The sequence below is a fragment of the Strix aluco genome, chromosome 3 (assembly GCF_031877795.1).
Source record: "Strix aluco isolate bStrAlu1 chromosome 3, bStrAlu1.hap1, whole genome shotgun sequence".
NCBI lineage: Eukaryota > Metazoa > Chordata > Aves > Strigiformes > Strigidae > Strix > Strix aluco.
This window is the reverse complement of record NC_133933.1, coordinates 30,482,990-30,506,584: the sequence shown is the minus strand read 5'-3', so window position 1 is coordinate 30,506,584 and position 23,595 is coordinate 30,482,990. Positions and strand designations below refer to the sequence as shown.

At 36.9% G+C, this 23,595-nt stretch overlaps 1 protein-coding gene across 3 annotated transcripts in view; it reads left to right on the top strand.

Annotated features, from left to right (window-relative positions):
- The window catches only part of SYT14 (synaptotagmin 14), a 91,877-nt gene extending 75,303 nt beyond the window's left edge, over positions 1 to 16,574 (top strand). For 2 of the 3 annotated variants that reach the window (XM_074817974.1, XM_074817975.1), the window contains 3 exons: positions 2,463 to 2,652; positions 5,747 to 5,803; positions 6,934 to 16,574. In XM_074817974.1, coding sequence (XP_074674075.1) covers positions 2,463 to 2,652; positions 5,747 to 5,803; positions 6,934 to 7,247 — 561 coding nt within the window. In that variant the 3' untranslated portion in view covers positions 7,248 to 16,574. The remainder of the gene's footprint in view (positions 1 to 2,462; positions 2,653 to 5,746; positions 5,804 to 6,933) is intronic. The other variant, XM_074817973.1, reaches the window with a different exon arrangement.
- Positions 16,575 to 23,595: the final 7,021 nt, after the last annotated feature.

Below are 23,595 nucleotides of genomic sequence, written 5' to 3'. Positions count from 1 at the left end.
ATCAAGGCTACATCTACCAGTTCTTTCTGTGCAACGTTTCTAAGGTACAGCCACTTAGTTGCATTTCCATCCACTTACAGATCTGAAGCATGACCAAGGTCTTCTCATCCCACCATTCAGCTGGTGAGATCTTTTTCTCTGGCCTTGTCAAACACAGTCTTGTCCTTCTCACATCCACTCAGGATTCTGCTGTAAAGGAATTATATTTCTAGCCCATCCTTAGGTAGCTTTGTAGTATCACACTTGTTTCATTTTTCAGTTGTTTTCCCCATTCTTTATTATATCACACAGAAGCTACTTGTCTTCCCTTTCAAGGTACTTCAGGACTCATTCCCACTCAGTCATCACTCGTTCCCTATTTACTATTTTTAGCATTCTAAACATTATTCTGATACCCATTGTAATCAGTTTAACTGTTACAAACTGAGTTACACTGAGTCGCTATTAGAAGATCAGTAAATTGCACAAATATGTCCCAATTAGGAAAAGGTGCTATCATTACCTTCTCTCAGTACAGATGTCAAAGCCCTCTGAGGGTTTGGGGGGGAGTGTTACCTATCTGCTTGCTTTGTATGTCTTTTTTATGGACTTGCAGCATGATCAGAATGAAACTTGAGACCTAAGCTTTGAACAGTGTCAGGTTGACTGTCATTAAATTTCTGGCCCGACAAAATAGTAAGATGAATAAGCACCATAGGTATAAAGTGTTACAATTTCAAAAGACCAGAAAGCTTATGTCATAGCTGCAGTTGTGACAGGCTGAAGTTTTCAAGCGTGCAGTATACTTTGCTGAATCAAGTTATCTTTTTTTTTTAAACTTTCCATTTTGTATTCTACTGTTGAAGTTAGGAATCAAAAGTTTCCTGTTTCGTGAGTGCCAAAAATCAGAGAATGAATGTATACTTGTAATTCATTTTCAGCAATTTGCAGCCCATTTGAAATTTATTCTTAGAATTGAATAAAGAACTTCTGGAGAAATAACCAAAGATTTAAAATTCAGAATTTTCAGCTTGGGGAATGGAAGTCAGGGAATTTTGTTGAGGTCCTTCTTTAGTAGTAAGGATATATTTGCTAACAAAAGTGAATGTTTATTAATGAGGAAGTGGATTGCTGCTTGAAACATCTGCCAAACTTCTTGGAAATGTTCTGTAGAGAAGAACTAGTTAAAATGTCAGTATGAGGGATATTATTGTAGGTTCATCATTTCTTCTAGTAGTTATCATGTCTTCTCTAATGTGAGATTCTGTAATGCATTTATATGTCAGATTAAGTTACTTGCTTTTAAAGTTAACTTTTATCTTGATGAGGATTTGTGCTATTTAGGTTTTAGGACTGATCTTGCACCCGTGTCAGCTGTTGCTGGAAATGATAGAGACATTTGGAATCTGGAAGAATCAGCTTCACAAAATCATGATAACTCCTTGAAAGAGTGCTGCCAGATTCCCAAATGAGTCAAGCCATATTTGAAAAATCTGTGGATCCAATTTACATTTTTTTCTGAATTATCAGTACATCCCTTTATGATTCTCTCAGAAGTTTCTTCTCGGCTACCAAGCAAATTGCTGTGACATTGGCTAGATTCCATCCAGTTTCTTGTTTTCAGTGCTGCAACTCTATGTGCCAGTTCATGAAAGCAAGAAATGAAAGTAGGAACTATGTTATGATTAGCATGGCCACGTAAAGAAAGCATCGTTTTTTTCTTTTTTTAAGGCCAATAATGAGGGATTAAAATGATGAAAATTAATATTAGAATCTCCTGTCAAAGATGTGATGTGGTAAGAATGCATAAGAGATCTGAATTTTTTGGAAGCTTTCAGGTGGAAGTTAAAGCATCACTTGGTGAGCTTTAGGATGGCATTCTTCCTTTCCCACCCAAGACAAAGGGTCTATTGCAATTCTGTATCCCTAGATCAATTAAATTCCTTGTAAGCTAATTTATTCTAGACAGTGCATTTTTCTACTTGCATGTGTTCTGTTATTTTGCTACTCATAAATTCTCAGTCTAGAGAACAACCTTTACAAAGGATGAATAAGAATTTCCTGCATTTTATTATCTTCAAAGTTCCACTAGTGTTTTCCATTTTTGGAAATTAAAAGATCCAAGGTTTAATGTGCTCCAGGATGTTGACAAATCATGTTACAGGTCTTACCTTAGCAATTAAAGTAAATAGGGACCATAAAGGCTGCTCTTCAGCTTCTGCTATTATTTCTCCTGAATTAGGAAGCAACAGAAACACAAAATTAAGAATTATTTTAATTCCAAATCGCTTTAGTCTTTGTTACCTCTAACATGTGTCAACTCAGTATATATTAAGGATGTACATTTCTTATTGGGTGATTGAACGGAACTTCTGTTATTGTCAGTAAAGTTGCTTTCCTAATTTTCTATGTGTTATTCTGAAAACTGACTTCCCAGTAACATCATTCCATAAAATACGTAGATATTTTTATCTGTTTTATAGGGTTGTGACTCCCAAATGAGCATGTCAGAAGTGTCTTGCAGTGAAAGTACCTCCTCCTGTCAGTCTCTGGTACATGGCTCAGCTCCAGAAATCCTCATTGGCCTCCTTTATAATGCTACAACTGGAAGATTATCAGCAGAAGTGATAAAAGGCAGCCACTTCAAAAACTTGGCAGCGAACAGACCACCCAGTGAGTGAAAATCTTTTTTCATCCTAATGCTTCTGTACTGGTGGGGCTCTCGGTAGCAAGGACTTCAATCCTATCATTTAGTTTTACCCAATCAAAATGAAATAGAACAATCATCAACTAATCTGTTTCATGTTTTACATTTCTAGTCAGTTGGGAAATAGCAAAATCTAAAATTCAAAATATTAATTGTAAGTTGACAAGACTGTTTTAATTTTTCATGATGACTGACTAATAAATTACCTTTATCATAATGATTAATTGCTAAATTACTAATGCCTCACATCACAGGCCAAGAATAAAAAGTTAGTGTTTAAAGAGAAAGTACATGCCAGCTAATATTAATATAAACACTCTGAACAGTTATTGCTCTTCCTAGAGAGATTGATACTGCAGTCTTTAATTGCTTATGTGTCTGTGCATATGTGGTATTAATATATATAACTTGGGAATGTCAGTGAAGACAACGGAGAAACAAATTGAGACCTTTGACATATTTACTGTGCAGAAGGAATGTTCACCATCAGAAAGGACTTGAACTGTGTATTCAAGCATTTGTTCAAAAATACATTTGTCTGAAGTATCTGTGAACTTTATATACTTCTACACTGGAGCCAGATGGAATGTCATGCACACAGAATGTTTTTACTGTCTCTAATTCTTTGATATAGCTTGAGAAAGTTCAGTAATTAACTTTTTAAAAAGTTATTTTTTATTGTTTTTTAGACGATGAGTCTGGCCAGACATATCTACCTGTTCCTCTTGATTTTGTCTGGAAGCTCAGGTTTTAGTCCCTCTTTCTGTTTCTTAATCCCCAGATTTGTATGCCGCTAGCAGGTTATCTGGCACTATTAGATTATGTAGCAGGCTGCCAACATTTTATAAGTGGTTTGCACATCTCACTTAGTCTTCAGAGTTCAGGAAGTAAGCCAAACGAATGGAGGCTGATGCTCTCCTCTTTCTTTCTTGACCCGTGTTTTATTTTATTAATTACATTTGGCTCATCCTTACTCTGCTTTGCTTTCTCTATACTTTTCACACTGATGGAGCCAGACTTTGTTAACATGGCCAGAGAAGGAAGGTGAAAGAAGAATCTCTAATACTTTTATATGATTAGGTAGCTGCCCCAGAGTCACCTATTTGGAGACAAAGTGTAGAAATAGTGGGGAAAGCCAGGAAGGCCCAAGGACACTGGGGTGGGGGAAGAAATGAACAGGAGAGGAGACCTGAAGAGAAGGGACCATGTGTTCCCTTAAAGCAAAAACGGTAGGTGGCTTATGCTTATCCTTCTGGAATCTCTGGAGAAAGCCAAGTTTTTCTTAATATTTGGAATATGCAAGTTAGACGGGGGTTCAGTACTTGTTTTTGAGACAGATCTGTTCATTCCCTGGTATGTTAATTCCCAAAATGTGCTCTGTGGGCCCATGCTGTCTAGCTAACGGTTGTGTGTGTCACTGGGGTCAAAAATCTGTTTCAGATTGCAAGAAAGAGGCATAGAACATGGCATATAGCCCTGTAATACCATGTTCTGTCTGACCTTTTTTAGAGGGAAGATCTTGTGTGTTACCTTTTGTCATTCCCTGTGAAGGATAGGGGGAAGTTTTGATATTCGTAATAATGATAGTCCAGTTCTGTTTAGATGAATGCGGGTTTGGAGTTCTGTTGTTTCTAGAAAGCTGGAAACTAATGCACTTTTTAGGTCCAGTAAGACTGTGCACAGAATATTGTGGAATTCGAATTTCTCCTGTGGGATGTTTTGTGCTGTGCCCCTCCCCCCCAGCAGTGGTAGCACCTTCTTGTGAACTCCTGGACTCAGGTCCATACCACTGCCATTTCCTAACTCCCTGTCAAGTACATCGCGGACACATACCAGCCTCTCTGTGTGCCATCATTTCTACCAAATGGAAACTAAGGCCTCTAGGAATGATGGTAAAATGCTCTGATCAAATTTGTTGTTTGGGCCATCAGTGGTCCAGAGTCCTGAGAAGTACTGCAAAGTACATGCACAGGTCAGTTTTCATTCAGGTCCTGAGAAACTATGATAGAAATGGAAGTAATTATTCTTTCCCACATGCGATCCTTTCTGTAGTCTAGGGGTTGTGAACCTATGCAATTTTTGTGAAACGCTTTTGCAGCCAATATGACTCGAGTCCTACGTTTCTGCTTCTTCACAGTACATGCTCCTCTGCCGTATATTTATATGTTACATAGTAACTCATTTAGCAACAGAGTACAGGCAAATAGGCCAAATCCTGCAGGTGATAATAGTTGATGTTAGAACGTGTCTTCGTTTCCCTGTGTGACAGTTAATATTTTGTCTGAGAAAAAGATGCTTCTTAGTATTCTTTAAAATTTTGTTGAAATGGGGTACGAGCTTTTGCACATTAAATGCATGTATGTGTATGCATGCACACGCACATTAAATCCATAAATACATGGATTTTAACAAGTGAGATCTTTACATTTTGATTAGAGAGACGTAGTTGAATTTCAGATGTAAGCATCCCTCAGCTATTTTTAGAGATTAGATCAATCATTCTCGTGCCCAAGTCCATCACTACTCAAGAACTAAAGTATTACAATCAAATATCTGTAACTATAAAAGCTAAGGCAAAGCCAGCTTAGTTTTCAGTTCAGTGATTTTTCATTTTATTGCTTTTAATATATGAAGTATTATTATTGTGTGCAGTTTTTCTTATTATGCTGGAGTTTGCATGAAAAAGCATAAGGTTTGGTAAAAAGGCTACAGTGATTTTTTTTTTTTCCCAGTCTTTTATAACCTAATCGTTTGCATGATTCTTTCTATGTTGAGTGTGCTTTAAAACCCAGTAGCTATTAGTGCTAAGATAACACATTATGTAAGTGGTGTAATTTTTGTTAAAGATTACACAAAAACTGCACAAAATTTTCATTTCATTAAATTTTACCCAGCAATCCTTCTGTTCAATCCTTTTTCTGATCTATGCTGCCAAGGTTTTGTGTTCTTCCACTCCAGTGAATAGTGTTTCCTCTTAAACTTTAACCTTTGATCCTCTCTCACCCAACTATTGACATCTGGTCATTATTTCTTTTACTGCTTTCCACCCCCTGTTGTCAGACGGACTGTTCTGTTGTCTAAAACACTTGATAGGTGGACAGGTTTATATAATCCGAGGTGAGTTCCTGTAGAAACTAATTGGATGTTGTCTTTTTCATGCAAAAGAAAACTTGCCAGCAGTAAAGCTATCCACGGCTGCCTACCATATTGGTTTATAAAAGTATATGTTTATTATTTGTGGCACACTCTCATGCAAAAGTTGCATTTATCTCTGATTATGGATGTTGGGATTTCAGCGTACCTGCGAAGTGAAAATATTCGATGTGTTTCTTTTTACATAAACTCCAATCTTTTAATAATATTATTCATTAACATGAATATAACTGGAATAAAGAATGAAACACTAGATTGTTTTATACAGTTTTATATTTCTTAAAATCAGTTACCTTAATGCGCATCCTTCTGCGGGAGCATTGTTTGGTGCTTCTGGTCAAATGAAAACAGAGCTTCAAGAATAAGGGTTTACACCCAAATACTAACACCCAGTGTGTGCTAACCACATTTACTTGCACCAGCTTCTTAAATGTACTTCCCAAGAGCACTGTACAAACTATGTTTTAAGCAACCATCTTGAATTATGAAAAAACTTATTTCTCTTTAAAGGTGTATTAAATGTATTCCTTCATGAATCTAGGAATTAAGAGGGGTTTTGGATTGTGTAAACTTCTACCTTTGAATGCATTTTGCTATATTTTGGTCTTAAAAGTAAATAAAATTGAAAAGCCTAAAGTGAGAACCACATCCATGCAGAGATTATTCATAAGCATTTCATTCTGGCTGTTTTGATATCATCACTGCATATCTTTTTTTTTTTCTCTTCATTAGTTGCCTTCATTCCACTTTGTTTATTCTTATTCTCTGAAAAGTCAGTGGTATGCTTTACAGTGTTGTGGCTAGTTGAAGCTTGCTAAGTGTTAATGCAATTAAAGTTTGTTTTGAACAAATAAGGGGGGACAACGGGAAGAGGATTATGAGGTATACCTTTAACCCATTTACATAGTACTGAAGCTAGTTAATTTGTAGTGTGTTTGTGATATTTTGCTTACTTGTCATCTTTCCATGTGTCCAAACTAAGCTCTGTTCAGTCAGCCTGGTATACACCATATCCTTGTACCTTCTAAATACCTCATTCTCTAAAACTTTTGTTCTAAGATATCTGACATTCCAAAATATGATTTATTTTGTAGATACATATGTTAAGTTAACACTGCTGAACTCGATGGGGCAAGAAATGTCCAAATGCAAAACTTCAATCCGCCGAGGACAGCCAAATCCAGTATACAAAGAAACCTTCGTTTTCCAAGTGGCACTGTTTCAGCTTTCAGATGTGACGCTCATACTGTCTGTATATAATAAGCGCAGCATGAAACGAAAAGAGATGATAGGGTGGATTTCCTTAGGTCTCAACAGCTCAGGAGAAGATGAACTCAATCACTGGACTGAAATGAAAGAATCTAAAGGACAGCAAGTATGTAGATGGCATACTTTACTAGAATCATAATGGACGATTTAAAGTGCAGTTGTGGTTTTAAGGGAGTTTGGTCTCTCAAGATGATGATCATCCCCCGTCACAAGCAACAGATTTGTTGTGGAAGTAAAAAACAAAAATTGAGGTCAACATTCCATCGTAAAGAATGCACAAATGCAAAATGGTGGGATTTAATATATAATCTTCGCTTAGTGTCAGACACTTCCTTGGTGTCAGAGAAGCCTTGCTGTACACAGATACGTTAGCAGTTCCTTCCCCATCCACCTGATGCTGTATTTGTTCGGTTTTGTTTTGTGGTTTTCAATTCAAACATTTTATGTAAGGTTCTCCAAATTAATGTAAACTCCTCCTTGTGTATTTTTTGTATTGCTCTAATACTGTAGCTTCTGACCTGCCTGCATTCAGATTAAAGGTCAATAATTTGCACTTTGAGAAAAAGTTAATGATCTGTAGAACGAAAGAAAAAAAAAAACACCACTGGTGGAGAACACTTAGTGATATAGCAAATATTAATATGCTGTTGTTTTACACTGAGTTTCTTTTCAGGAGTTTAGTGCAAGTAAGTTTTCATTTTTTGATATGCGGTTGGTTTGAAAAATACTAGCATTTGGGCATCAGGTGAACTTTGACATCAAACTAATGTTTCTTCAATCTGTGACAGGAGCAAGCTCTATATATGGCATAAATTGGGGTTTTCCCTCTTGCCTGTACTTCTGCCTAATCCAAAGAGACCAGATCATTAGTTTGGTCCCTTCCAAATCTCCTTAGACAGGTTGTACTGTAAAACTATGTAACTTTCTGTTGAAAGCACTTCCTGTATTCATGTATTCCAATGTAGGAAGCTCATAGAGCACGACTTTACTAAAATATATTTTCATTAAACAATCAATACGGATTTCTTTAAAATGTCAGCAGTTGGAAGTTAGGTTGAAAGACTGTAAAGGAAGCGGCAACAGTTGAACTGCTCTGAACAAATGTGAAATACTATGGCTTTTGTTGAAGTAGATATCCGTTTCAGTCTCTTTGGAGCTGTTTTAGGGACTACCATATGCTGTTTGTTGGAAGTTGGGAGCAGACCAGGAGTTTTTACCTTTCTTCTTGGAGAAGAGAACATCAGTAAGGTATTTTTCTAGTGATTTGCCAGCAATTGAGTGAATGTTCACACCCGAAATAGAAGTTTGCTTTACTTATGTTCAAGTTGGGAAATACAGCTTTCTAACAACACGATTGAGAAGCCGCGGTATCACCAAAAAATTTGCCATCAGATAAACACTCATGGCTTCCACCAAAATTAGGCAAATATCAGTGCTTCTGAGATTCCTATTTGTCCCAAATACTTTAACTGGAATCACACTAATTTACTTATTGCTGAATCTAATTCATATTACTGAAATTGTGGATTATTGAGTAAACATATTTTTAAAAAGCTTCCCAATTAAAATATTCTTTTTGCCTGTAAATATAAGTTTCATTTACTTTTATTTGTTGCTGTATGGAAAGCAAGTGATTTTTTTTCTTATAAATGATGGTGGTGTCTTATTAATATGGGTCCTCACTGACTGGTGGGTAGAAGAATGAAGTTTTGGATTTTGTTGAGAGAATTAGTTGTGGCCTAGAGCATTCTCCTTAGGACATATGTTTTTCTCTTGAATTTCTTTATAATACCTTTGAACCATCCTGGCTTTAGCATATACAGACAGTCAAGTACAGTGAGATTGGAGACAGTGAGTATGCTATGAAAAAGATATTTCATATGGTTCTCAAATTCTCACACTACTTAACAATTTCATTAAGTCCTTTTTAAAGGATGTTGTAATTCCATTTCTTGGTTTATTTGGTGCCTTTTGAGGGGTTTATTTGCAGAGCTAGACTTTCAGTTTTTGTTGATTTAAAGATTTAAAACATTATTACAGGCTTTTTTTTTTTCCTGGTATTGTGCTGCTGCTTCATTTACAGAAGCTTTATTTACTAAATACCAATAATGCAGAAACTTTCTTTAAACAGGAATGGTCTTGCAGTAATACAATACAAGTTGTCTCTCTCAGTCCTTTTTGTTGCTCAGTTTGTGAAATGTAATGTTGAGTGTAGAATTTAATAAAAAAATGAACATTAATTTTATATGCATAAGGAAAATTCTCAGATTTTCCCAATTCTTTCAGCTTTCCATATAATAGAAACACTGACTCAGAAGCTGTTCAAAAGCAATTTTTCAGTGGATGTGGAGGTGTTTTCACTCATTCTGTTTGTGGATATTCGGATGCTCTTTTCTAAAGCTGAAAGTTGTCTCTTGATAGTTGTCTCTTTGTACAGGTTTTGCTTTGTAAAATAATGCACAGTATTTAACAGTAAGAACTGAGCAAAATAATTCCAGTGGAGACTATACTTAACATCACCACTAAACAAATGAAGAAGTCATGTTTGGAAGGTGCAGCAAATAACCTCTTATGGAACCAAACTAAACTAGGTTGCATTGCTTTGGTTTTACATCTAACCATTCAGATTTCTAAGGCACTGAAATCTTAATTTAAACACAGCAGAGATTTATAGTAGTCTGTGTTGGGCACATTTGGGAAGAGGAATCTCTAGATCATGTTCCCAAGGTATCTGGGTCCGGTCTGTGCTTCACAGAAAGAGGTTTGGCTTGGATTTATACTGTACAAAGGCTGGGAACTGAATGTATAAAGAAGGCAAATGAATGTTAAATTTTGAGGCAGTATAATATGGATTTGCCATGCAAAACCAGTCACACCAGTAATTGGATTTGCCCTGGGATTTTTATGAGTTAGTTATAGTATCAATAGCTTTCATGTTATTTTTTCTCCCTAGATCCCATTCTTATGATTTGTTTGTAATTCTGTTTTCTTATTGCTTTATGCAAACCTATACTTGTGTATTTGAAATCTGCCTTTAGATACTGGGTTCTTTTAAATCCTGCATAAGGACTTATACATACAGTATGTTTTTGGCCATTCAGTTAGGTCTTAGGCATGGAGAAGAATTTCTAAAGAACAAAGTATCAGAAAAAAATCAGAGGCATTTGTGTTTTCCTCAGAGCTGTCTGTGCTTTTTTTTTTTTCCATAGCTTTTTGTTGTTCACCTTTGTTCAAAATTACAGTAAGTGCTTGGAAGAGTTTATCAAACTAATTACTTTGCTATGTGCCAATATACCATGTAGAGATACAATTCTTGAATTGAATCTGTTTCCTGTCAGTGTAGCCTTAAATAATTATAGAACAGTGACGTTCTTACAGATTCTATTCTTGAAAATATTGCATCCTTTCTGCATATGATCTATTTGATATAATGTTTAGAACATTTCACATAGGTCTTCTTAAGGTATTATAAATATGAAAAATTGGTTAGTTCCTTTCTGTGGTAAGGGCAAGATTGTCAAGGGCAGTACAGGCAAGCACAAAATCGTTGCGCAGAAGGATGAGAGGTTGTACAGCGTCTGCAGGACATCACTGTCTCCCACATACATGGAGGCAAGGAGACAGCAGAGCCATGCTTCTGTTCCCCGTTCAGCCAGGTGGCACAGGGAAGGAGGATAGTACTGGTAAGATTCAAAGCTTGGTCCCCAAGGTGCTGCCTCATGCTCAGGGCTTAAGACATCCACGTTGTAACCACTCTGTGAGGTCTGACTGCAGAGACAGAAGTTAGGCAAGGTGTAAGTGCTGCTACTGGAGAAATATGACATAATTTCTAAATCCAATTAAAGTCCTCTAACTTCATTAATAATTAGATTTTGAAATACAGTGAGCCCTTGGAATGACTGTGTGTGTTCTTACTGGAGCTGAACATTGTTTATCAGTTAAGAGAATACTTGAGCTGAAAACAGATTTTATGGCACTCACGGTAGGAAATACTTTCACCTGTAAATTTTTGCAACCATTCCTGATGGCAGATGCACTGCCAGCATCAGTATCTTCCCATTTTTCACACCTTTGGAGCAACTTTTTTTGTTGTCTAATTTGTGTTTGTGTTACTGGTTTGTTCTCTTTTCTCCCTAACGACTTGCTCCTGCAAACTCCCCAGCACCCTGAGAAGCTGTCTGTGGCAGTCCCTGGACCTCAGAAGTCAAGGGCACTCTGCACCTCTTACAGTAAGGTATTGGTGCAAAATTCCTGCAACCTGTCCAACTCCCTAAGATTTCTGAAATGTTTTAATATAGTGAAGCAGAAGAAAGTATTTTTCTTTGAGGGAGATACTTTAATGTAGGAATTTAATACAGATTGCTCTTACACATGCAAGTTCTAACAAAAAGTCTTCAGTAAAATCAGAGAACGAGGTTTGAGGGGAAACATTTTGGCCTGAGCTGTTCGACCTTGAAACTAACAGCAGAATGCCCTTTCATTTAATTGGGAGTTGTACTGAGCCGTTCACTTATTCATCACACTTTTCTGGAGGAAAAAAAGCTGTCCTGTTTAAAGCAGTCTTTAAAATTATGGCTTGTCACCTGTAAGGCAGACTGACTTCCTTCTGAAGCTGAATTCTCAGTAACAGCTAAACATCCATTTAATTCTCACACTGATGTGCATGCTTGCCTGCCCTTAATGTTAATGAGAGGAGCCCTGACCCTGAAGGTGTGAAGTGCAATAGGATCAGTGGGTTAGAGCAGTGGTGCAGCATGGCACCTGCAACACAATCAAATGGGATTTCGATTATGAATGGAGGTAAAAAAAAAATATCCGGATGCTGTCACAAACTTGTTATTTAATCATTATCTCTTTTTTTTTTTCTTCTTTTCCTCAGCTTCTGAAATATTTTCAAAACTTAATATTAAAAATGTTGAAGCAATCCCCAAACATCTTGATCCTTTTAACTGGAACATTCAGCAAAGTTTATTGTTAGAACGAGCCATCAAGAATGTTCTGTATTTTTGGTCTATTTAACTCAACTGCCAGATTTTGTAGTGCATCACAGCTGGATTTCAGACTACTTTGTTCTGATGGTAGTTTTTGAGGGGAAAGTCACAGGAGCATTTGCTTGTCAGTGAATCAATGCCTGATGAAGAGTTGTCATCTGGGAGTGAGAGCATTAAAATTAGAGATGGCTTCATACAGTGGCAGCAACAGTGACTCAAATTCCACTCTTGAAGCCGTGTGGCCCTTGGAGGGCCCTACTCAGAGAAAGCGTGACGTGAATTGTGGGAGTTTATACATTCAAAGCAGCACCGGCCTGTGTGGGCATTCCATGGCTTCCAACCTAGTGTATTTTACAGATGGAAGCAGGGTAGGTGCTGTTTATTTGCCTAGGATGAGTACCAACTGGCCTACAGTGACATGGATTAGTTTAGCCTTAAGAACTTATCACTGCCCCTGCTTAAGTTCAAGCAGGGTTTCTTGCTTTCTGCAGACTATGCAGAAATCTTGTGCACCCAATGTATCTGCTTGTATTATGCCTACCTGCATATGGCACAGTTATATTAATGCTAGCAAGCTTAGCTCATACGTAACATGGTGTGACTGAATAAATGGGTCTGATACATGCTGGATCAGGTTTTGCCGTGCAGGCTTATGCTGCTGTAATACAGAAATAAGATCCTTACGCAGAGGAATGTGCCAGGAGTCAGGAAACTGGGTAGTATTGCTCCTGTAGGGATGAAGAGCAGGATACAGCTATGCCCAGAAAATGGGCAAGGCTCGCCTAATAGCAAGAAGAATTCATTCACTTCCTTGGAAGCATCTACTGGTGGAGCTGGCATAAAGCCTCCAAAAGCTGCCTGTCTCCAAGGACCCTGCTCAGGAGAGTAGAAGCAGTAATAGTATACCGCTGAAGGAATACCTCATGGACATTCAGGGATGTAATTAATGTCATCCTTGTTTTCTCATATATCTGAGGACAAGAGTCTTGCCCATTGTATCAAGTTAATTTTTTTTGTTGTGGACATTTCCCCTGTGGACATTCACTGTATGCCGAGGGTCTAAAGTGGATTGCTTTATAACTTTTGGTTCATCTCCAAAGCATGAGTTTGAATGAGTTCACAGAATTAACTGGAAGCATTATCATAGCTTTGAGATGTAATTTCTAGGCCATAGTGCAAGCAAGGAGCAGGGCTTTGAACAAGCTTTGATAGTAAATTTTTCAAACGGCTTATTATGACGTTTTAAGAAATTTCTAAGCAGTTGAATGTATTAGGGAATATTTACAAAAAGGAGATAGAACAATGATCTTTTTTTACTATACAGCTAGTTTGCTGTCCTTTCCAGTAAACCACAAGGTTCATTAGTGCTCAGTACTGTTTCATTTACAATAACTGTTTTTAATGTGATTTTCATGAAAAAGTGTAATTAGAGAAACCTTTTATTCAATTTTTCCCTTTCTTTGCTTTTTTTAAGGAGATGTTTCTCCTTATATAGTATATATACTTTCTTACAGAGCTTTCTTACCTATTTTTATATAAGATGATTTAACAATGTAAAATTAAATGCTCTATGAGCAAGCTATATCACTGTTACACAATCTAAAGTGCTAATATAACGACTAAGGGCCTGAACCTACTGCCTTTTACTCAGGTCCTGGTTTAACCACATGTCTTTCATGCTGTGTAGTACCTTTCCCTGTAAGCAGTTCCCTCTCTTTCTCCGGGAGGACGCAGAGAAAGGCACTATTAACATGAATAACAGTGGTAAAACTGAGCCTCCTCTCCATCCTTAGCAGGACATCTGTCATCAGTAAAGGCTGCTGGCTCTGTCCCAGAAGTATAGTTACAGATTATAGTTCCCTTGATCTTCAGTAATTTTGAATTTGCTTTCTAGTGACTATAAGCTAATAACTGATCGTAGTGAATAGAAATATTGAATTGTGCTGTTATCAGCAAGATTTTAAAAATGTGTTTCACATTTTAATTCATTCTTGGAATACAAGGAATTGGTTTTGTGAAGCATTATATTGCATAGAGATAGCACACATTCACGGCATTTTTAAAAAGTATGAAATATACAGTATGTAGCATTTTCTTGCATACTTTTATACTGCCTGTATGCCACCGATGCACTCGGTGCCTTCTTTCTTTTGTATAAAACTAATACGTAGGAAAACTAAAGTTATGGTGTATAAGCAATGTCACTGCAACTGAAGAGATGTCTTAACCTGATTATTCCTAGTACAGGAGGTTTCAAACGGCAGTTCAGTTTAACACAATGCATTTCTTTGAATTTGAAGCTTTCCCCTTTCCTTCCTTGCCCCCCTTTCCAAGAAACCTCCTCATATGACTGTTTATTCTTAATTGATTCCTGTGTCTGATGTAAGTCACATGGTGTTAACCAAAGAACCAAGTCTGTTTCTAATTCTTTGGACAAATGATGTTTGGACTTGCTGTTACTTAAAGACAGAAATGATATAACGGATCTTTTTGAACAAATATAAAATAGGCTTCTGTAAATGTGACTCATAGCTGAGAATTCAAGATACCTCTTTTTTTGACTGGTTGTGCATTATTGTATCAGTAGCAAAGTGTTTGAGTTGTATTTCTTTGTGCATCTTGATCAAATTCCCATCACAAGCAAAAATATAAGTCGGCCAGTGCTGTCAAAGTAGCTTGTTTTACTCATTTTATACCTAAATCTGAAGTGTGCAACTTTGAGAACAGATTCAGTTTTTCTGTGTTTGAAGTCCTGATATTATATAATAACTGTCTAGTGTATGCTGGTCTTACAGAAACAGACTCATGCTGCATTGTATGTACATTTCCTACCAGTATCCCTTTGTTGTGTAGTTTATGTAATATAACACAGTTTTCAACTACTGTTTCAACTTGAAATTCCTTAAATTTCAGTGCATGTATAGCCTTAAACATTTAAGACACCAAGCACAGTTTTAATGGGAATAGGTTATATTTGCAAGTCCTGTTTGGCACAGAAGTCAAAAGAACTATTTTTATATATCAAAGGCTGTAGAAAATGGTCTATTGCAGTCACGTTATCAACCATGCTCCTAATGATATGCAATTTAAAAAAAGCATTTTTGCTAAAGTTTTTAGAGGTGAAATATCAGTGCTCATTTCCTTTCTTGAATTTGCTTATTTTGTTTTCATACTTTAATTTCTGTACAGAACCTTGGAGCCCCTAATTAATGTCCATGACTGAATTCACCCCTATTTTCAGAATTCCTTGATTTGCTTTGCTTCTCTGCTACATTCTTAAGTTGAATAAGCAGTAATTAAAATTCTCTAAAAAATATTTTTTTTTTACATTTTGTCAGTAACATAATTAGAGCAAATGACTGTTTGCAACTGTTTATGCAGATTATTAAAGTCTTAGGACTTTGTTTGAAACTGTCATAATCCAGATGAAGGCATATGCTTCATGGCATTTCAGTCCACAGCAGGTGAAAACGGGAGTCCTGGTGATGAATGTGCAGATCCTGCATATTGGGTGTCAGATTGTAAATCCCCAGAGGGATTTGTAATTAAGTGTCACATTGTATCTACAGTATCTCCAGTTGTGTGTCGCCAGATACTTGTTGTTTTGTTTTGTTTTCTTTATTATTACCTAGCAAAAAACTACTTTCATCATTTTGTGCTACTGTATATTAATCTTGAGGGTTTCCAGTATGCAAGGTTGGTTTAATGTTGTCAGTTCTCTTTTTGTAAAAAAAGCTGGACTTTCAGCACATGCATGCCATTACTATTCTGATTTTGGGGAGAGGCAGAATGCCACCAGCTGGTTTAAGTTATACTTACCTGTACAGCACAGGTAACTTTAATGCCATGTTAGTTTGATTAAAACATGCTATAGTATATTTTCAAATGATGGATCTGTCACAACATTAAAATGGTCATTTTGCATATCTAAAGCTTTGCAGCTGTGGATTTGTGTTTTGTTTGTTCTCTCTATTTGTATTGATTACTCTGTGAAATGTATTGTCAGTTTGAGGACTGGAATGGATATCCTTTGCTTATTTCAAAGTATTTTCTGTACGTGGAATCAGCTTTTTGCATGTGAACTTCACTGCTGGAAAGTATTTGAAAAAAAGGAAAAATCACTTTTAAAACTGGTTGTTGTCACTTTCCTTTGGAATTCATTAGATTGTAAAAAAATGTAATAGGCTTCACTGTTCGGAAGATAGTAACGCTTGGTGAACCATTTGAACTGCTGTCTGCATTAAAGAGAAGAAAAACTTTTTTAATTTAGGCCAGCTAACTAATCCTAGCCCTTACACACTTTTTGGCTCCGTTTCCAAATTTCCTAAGTTTCCCCAGTTCCTTTTCTGTTCCTCACAGTCTTTGTTGATATCATGAATCTTCTACTTAGAGAGTTTTAAATTAACCAGTGTGATAACGTTCTGACAAATATGATGTGTATACTGGCAAATAAAGACACACTCAGGTGATCATTCTGATTGACTTTATACAATTTCCTTCTGGGGTCATCTGCGATTCCCTCTGCTTCTTTGTCCCACATATATTTCTCAGAGAAGATCTAATCTAACATATTTATGCTTCTCTTCCACTTTCTACAGAATAAATAGGCTGAAATAATTGAGGTTTGATTTAAACATGAAAGAACACTTTCCGTAAGTAACAATTACAATTTTACTGTGGTCCAGCTTAGGTCTTCTATACTATCCTCTAATGATTTTTGTGGTATGTATTAGAAAAAACTTTCTGGGCTGTCATGGCAGCTCTGCTTTAGGATGTGCCTGAATATATGTACGTTTTAATACATATGGGCGTACATGAAAAAAAGAATTGTTACAACAATTAAAGCATTTTTTCCTATCCTAAAGGTAGGAAGACTGAATATAAAAAGCTTCTGTCGTGTCTTCCCTTTTCTGCAGATGAAAGGAGCATAGCCCAGTGACTTTTACCAGCTGAAAGTGGAGAGGGGCACATTTCTTTGCTATATGATCCTGATGATCTGGACTCATCATCTGTGCAAATCCTAGGACTTCTACAAATAAGATGACGTGTTACTTGCTGCTGTTAAGGCTGGCATTTTCAAAAGGCTATACGCTTAAAAATAACACATCATTCCATATGGAGACTGGTATATATTTAGTACTTGAGAAACTTCAAGAGGAGCACTTAACGTTGTGTCCATGTTCTTTAGATGTCGCAAGACATTTGGTACCCTTGTCTATCAGAAAAAAAACCCAGCACAAAACAACCAAAACAAAACCAAATGTTTTTCTCCAGGTTATATGAGATCTGTTAAAAGGTTTTAATGTGAATTATTAGTTATTTGTTTTAAAAGTGAGGATTTATGAAGCTGTGAAAACATGGCAGAATAAGTGAAATAGATGTGTTATATGTATGGTGATAGTTCATCTTTTATGAACAGTCATTGTCTACTCAAAGATCACAGAAAAAAAGAGTTAATACACCTCTGAATCAAATTCAGCTTTCAGATTCATGTGTGGCACCTTTCAGTCACCCATGTTTCATGCATGTAGCTGAGCAGAATTACATGTAATGCTCATAGTTGTTAAATATTTGTTGTGCAACAGTAATTGCTTCAGACAGGTAAACCCAAGTTACATCACTTCTTTGCAGGTACAGCTTTACCTGTCAAAGGTTTTTTCTGAATAGTTGTCTTCATGTGGCAAATTCCGCATTAGATAGTATTTAAAATTGCTTTGAAGTCACTAGTTCCTTTTTTCCAAAAACTCCCGTGGGTAAGGGCTATTTAGCATTTTTCCTGCTGAAATTCATAGCATGCATTTTCTTTCTCTAGTATTTTTGTTTTTACAGTCCAGCAGTGCGGTTCTAATTTAGCGTTCAATTCATGTTAGACATTTCCTTTTAGTCATCAATTACTTCCCCAAAATTAATGAGACCATTACTAAGGCATTTTGTTACCTGCTAATCATTTTGAGTAGCTACATTTCAGCACAGAGGTTCTAAAAAACAAATTTGCTGTTGTATCAGCATTAAGAATAGTAAGGATTGAAGAAAGCAAAAATTGCAGAAATGAAATAAACTCTCATCAAGTAAGATCATGTAACAAATCAGCTGGGCTTTAGATAAATGATTTATTATTAAATTCAAAACCCTAATAGGTTTGTGTGTTCTGAGTGTAGTTTACACTGGTTTGTTTTCCACTTAATTAGAAGCCTTACATTTCATCTTATTAATAATGAAAATCTTCTTGTCAAATTGTGTAAGATCATGTTGAACTAATATGTATATTTCAGAGGCAGAATAAAATCTCCCCTCATAGCCTTTCATATTCTTTCATTGCATTATGCAAAAAAGACATTCTGCTTTTGATTTTGCTAGTGTGAAATAAAAAAACTTCAGATCATCTTTTCATTCCTCGTTGAGAAAGTTCTGGTTTCAAGAACTGCGATGCAGATAGTTCAATCTCTGTAGCCCACTGTTCATAATTAAAGGTTAGCTGTAAACAGAAATTCAGAATACCAGGCCAACTCAACTTCATAAATGTAACAAATAAGAGAATAAAAGGTAATAATCAGTCAATAATCAAAGCTTAAGTTATATCCTGTCATATCAGTTCTTGTTGCAGTGGTTCAACAGTTCAGAAAGGGAGCAGGCTCAAACACACCAAAGGAGACTGATTTGTACCCCATTTGTTTATTAGAGTTAAGTACGCATTTTCCATATCACAGCATTTTCATCTGCCTACGCAAAGACCTAAAGTACCAATAGACTAAAATGTCAGTCACACAAGCCTTTGCTAATTAATGCCTTCACCAGAAAATGTCTGGCATTCTTAGGAAATCAGGGAGATATAGAACATAGAGATCATTCATATTTATATATATTAAAAAAAAAAAAAAAGGCAGGAAAAAGAAAAGCCCTTTAATCAGCTATTTTAAAAAGCTCCAAATCAGTCAGCTAGGCTAAAGGTCATGAAAATGTAGCTAGATCTAAGTAACCCTTGGTGGCAAATCATCACACAAGCTTGTTGCAGTTTCCTGAGGCAGTGTAGAGCACTTTGGAGCACACAAGCCAGGCCAGTAGGCTAAGAAATAGCATTAACCATTCAGCCTTCACCATCTGTTCTGTGTACAGCCAAGCCGACAGTTGGGATGAAGTCGTTCTATATGTTTCCTTATTTCCAAGCACATGGTTTTTTAACTGAACTTCTTCACAGAAGGCTTGCCAGAGAAGACAAACTACTGTCATCGGCAGCACCAGTATATATTGTAAAGCAGTAGCATTGATTGGGAAATGATAGTTGGGCTGTTCCCAGACTCTTGAGTATACCTGTCAGTAAAGCAGGGCGAGGGCGTGGTGATATTTGTTGTTCTAAGCATGAGACAGGGAATCAGGAATACCCTTTAATTTCACGTTTGATGCAGACTGGCTTTGTAGCCTCAGCTGATTTACTTGGCCCTTATTGCCAGAATTCCCATTTTCCTCCATGTCATTGATATATCCAGGCACTAAATGACTTGTCATACTATTCAGTTAATCAGTAAACCCGATGTACGTCTTTTCTTCTCTTGACGGATAGTATGAAATACTCTCTCTAAAGCATTACTATATAGAAGTTGTTGCATGTGGTATTATATTCAGAAGAATGCTCTTCTGCTTGTGCTTAAACATGCTGAATATGTATGCCGAATACCTTAGTTATGCAGCCTTCTTGTGATTCTTGCTATCAACAAGAGTCACTGAAGGATCAGGATAATGCCTAAGAAGATTTTTAAAAAGTTTTCAGTGGGATCAGTTCCCCAGTGTGACTGAATTAGAGCCTAAATGAGTGCCAGTGTCAGCGCAAGGGGGAGAGTGGAAGTGCACAGCTGGAGCTGAGCTGTCCTTTCCCTGGCAATCCACACTTAGCTCAGCTAAATGCGATGCTGAAGCCACTACCTGAGAAAACTGTTATGAATATGGAGGCATTTCACAATCCTGACTGTTGCCTGTGAGGCATTTATCCAACCACTTCTCATCTTATTCTGAAAAAATCTTGTAAAAATTGTTAGAAGTGAAATCCATAGAGGCAGGCTGAAATGAATCTAAATACTTTTGAAACACCTTAGTCATTTTGATGGGACAGAAATTGCTATTTGGTTCTGGTATAATGCATCCTTTAAAAAAAATCAATTAGAAAATGTATAGCAATGTCATCATTTAAAATTCTGTACTTTTAATACAGTTGATGTTATTTCAGGGGTTCTCCTAAACCTCCGCCAACACTCCCCTTTTATTTTTTTTTTTCCTTCTTCTGCCCCCACAACACTGGGGCAGGACCCATTTCAAGGACAGAGGTTGCCCTTGTGATCTGACACGAGAGTCACTGCAGAAGGATGGCACTGTCGGTGCTTGGACCCCAAGGAGCCCTTTAAGAGGATGGGTGGTGGTGCGTGAGCGATGTGGGAGCACCAGCACCACCAGGAAGCTGAGAGAGAACAATTGCCGAAGGTAATTCAAAAGCAGGTGTTTCCAGACAATCTGTAAAGGTCCAAGGATGCTGGTACCCAAGCCACCGCACATCTCACGTGCAGATTTGCTCCTCCACTTCCTTCTTGGCTTTTCCATGGAATGGGGTGATCTGCCCTTAGGCAAGCATTTCACTGCCAGAAATATTTCAAGGAATTGTTCTTCTCTGAATGCATATCCCACTCTAATTATGCATAAGATTTCACTGAAAGCTTTCTCAAAAGGTAGACATGCGGCATAAGATCTATTATGTCAACAGCCTGAAATACAGATACACTGAAACTGTTCATTGACATTCTGGGCGATCCAAATTAAGCATCCCCAGTAAATGCTGCAATCAAAGGAACAAAAGCTGTAAAATGATTCAATGAATTTATAGTCCATGTAACCACTGGAAGACAAACATTTCTGCCTTGTACAAAAAAGTAGAAATGTTGTAGTTTATGCAAGGGGTGGATCTGAAAAAATTTTAACATGTCATGGTGGTCTGCAGTTAGATCTTCAGCCTTCACTTGTAGCCACTAACTCTATTTGTCAGTGAATTTCTCAGCAAATTATTGAACATGATTTTACCTGGTTTCTTTCCCAGATACAATGTGGAGCTATGCTTTTCACTTTAGTATTTCCTTTTGTAGGTGGGTATCGAAACATTTAACAAATACTAATTGCAGTATATAGTCCTGTCTCAAGGGAGTGTATTGACATTCTTAACCTAACCCTGAAATGAGCCAGTATGAAGATGAAGCCCAGAAAGCTCTTAGCAGTTCAAGCCACTGCTGCTCACCAGTTTAAGGGAGGAGGCAAATACATCAATCCTAATTTAATGGGAGAATTTTCAGGTAGACAGTAATTGAGTTGGAATTTGGCCAAAGCCTTGAGGTTACGGAACCTACTCTTATGAAATATATTAGAGGATCTTTAATGAATGCAAAGAATTGAGATCACAGTTTCATCTCTTCTGCAAGGGATAGCAGAAAATGCTCGTTTCCCTCCAGAAATACTACGCTGCCTGTAATCAGGCTGGGGCGCTGAAAAAAATATGCCACCTTCTGAAACTCTGGAACTGTTTTCTCATCAACAAAGATCTCAGCATGTTGACCTGTAGGAGGAGTAGCTGGCTCATACATTTTAGTAATAACTCTCACATCAATACTGAGAAATGGCCACTAAGCAAGTAAAGAAATCCTTAACTAAATTGAATTAACTTACACTGAATTCAACTAAGTTGTACTTTTTTCCCTTTTTTGTCTCAGAAATCCTGCTGATTTGCAGAATAATTTTGAACAAGTTTATTAAGCTCTTCAGATAGATAGACTGGACAAGAGGAAGGTCTCCAGGCTTGCTGCTTTCCATAGATAGATATTTCCATATCGGTCAGTTCTTTTGGATTTCTTACATATATTTATTTCTAAATATAGCTAATGGTTGGGGAAATCAGCATAAAAATGAAGGAAAATTGATGCTTTACAGATACTAGAATTATTTGCCTTTGAAGCTCTCTGGGTGAAAAGAATTGTGTCAGCATGCTGAAGCCCAAAATACAAGTTACTGTATGCGCAGAGGGGATTACATGTTGTTATTTTAAATCACCTTTAGTGCGTGATACTTTATCAGCTGAAATAGAAGTCCCTTTAAAAGCAACAGCCACTAAAATGCATATGAAGGTATCTACTTCGGAGATTAAAAAAAATATACAAGTCAAACTTTATATGAGTGCTTAAATCCTTTAATATGGAATTTGAAATGTTGATGCCTTATGCTGCCTTGCACCAGGATGGCCCCAGAGAAGCAATGGTAGGTAACTAGCTTGGTCGCTTTCACTGATGAGAATGAGTAAAGAGCAAATCCATTCATTTAGGTTTTGTAATGTTACCTGTTAAAGCTAAATTCTTGCTAAACTAGCAGAGATAAAGAGTTGTTTGTTCCTTCTTTAACTATGCATTTACTTATGTTTTTATCCTCATAGTGGGTGTGTAGTTCCTAGCACACAGGCACAGAAGGACCTGACATACCAAGTATCATTACATACTCTGGAATTATTAAAAGCCTCAATGTTTACACCTGTGTGTGGAATTGCTAAAGTGGTACCAGGTGAATGAGACAGGCTAACCAATACCCTACTGCAATGTACAGTGGCCCTGAGAGTGACCCCCAATTCTAAAATCTGCACTCAAATTTATATATTTAACTTTGGACTTTTAGTGCTATGAAACATAGTATATGTTCTGTATTAACCAGATCAGATTTTGAGAGGCAAAATCATCTGTATTTAAAAACATACAATATGTAAACTGAATAAGAAACTTAATTTTAGTGCCCTGCCTGAGATTCCCTGCATTCTCCTAATGCTTTCCTCTCCAGCCTCCATACTTAGAAACAAATAGAGAGCAAAACCTGGGCGAGTGGTTAATTCCTTCAAGATGACATGGACTTGGAATCCAACTAAATAATATTCTTGCTTTTATATTTGATTTTTGGTTTGGATTATTCAAGGATATTTATCCTTCTCTCTTGGAATAATTTTGCTTTTGGAATAATTTCAGACAACAAACACAGTCTACGGTTTAACTTACTGTGACCCACTTTGGCTCCCAGACTAATTTCTCCTACCGATTTATTTCTCAATCGTTGGCTATGCTCTGCTGTTTTTTAACTCCTTTTGTGCCCGTTAGATTAGGAATTGCTGCTGAGATATTTTTCTTGAGGACCTTTTATTTCTGATTTACTGTGCTTTTCTAAGTGAAGAAATTGCTTTCATTGCTGTAAAGTAGTAGGAAGCTGCTAATGCTTTTTGAGAGCAGAACCACACACAGGAGGCTCATATAATTTACTTAGTAATTGAATGGTACATTTCTCAGCATCCACATTTTTAGCTGTTGGGATTTCTTTTTTAAGATGATATATCCTTCAGAGGTTGCGATGTACTCCTATTAAAGACAACTGGGGTGTATTTCCCTAGCTCATAATAATAAATTGCTTGAGCATCCTATCGCCAGCGAATCACCCTTC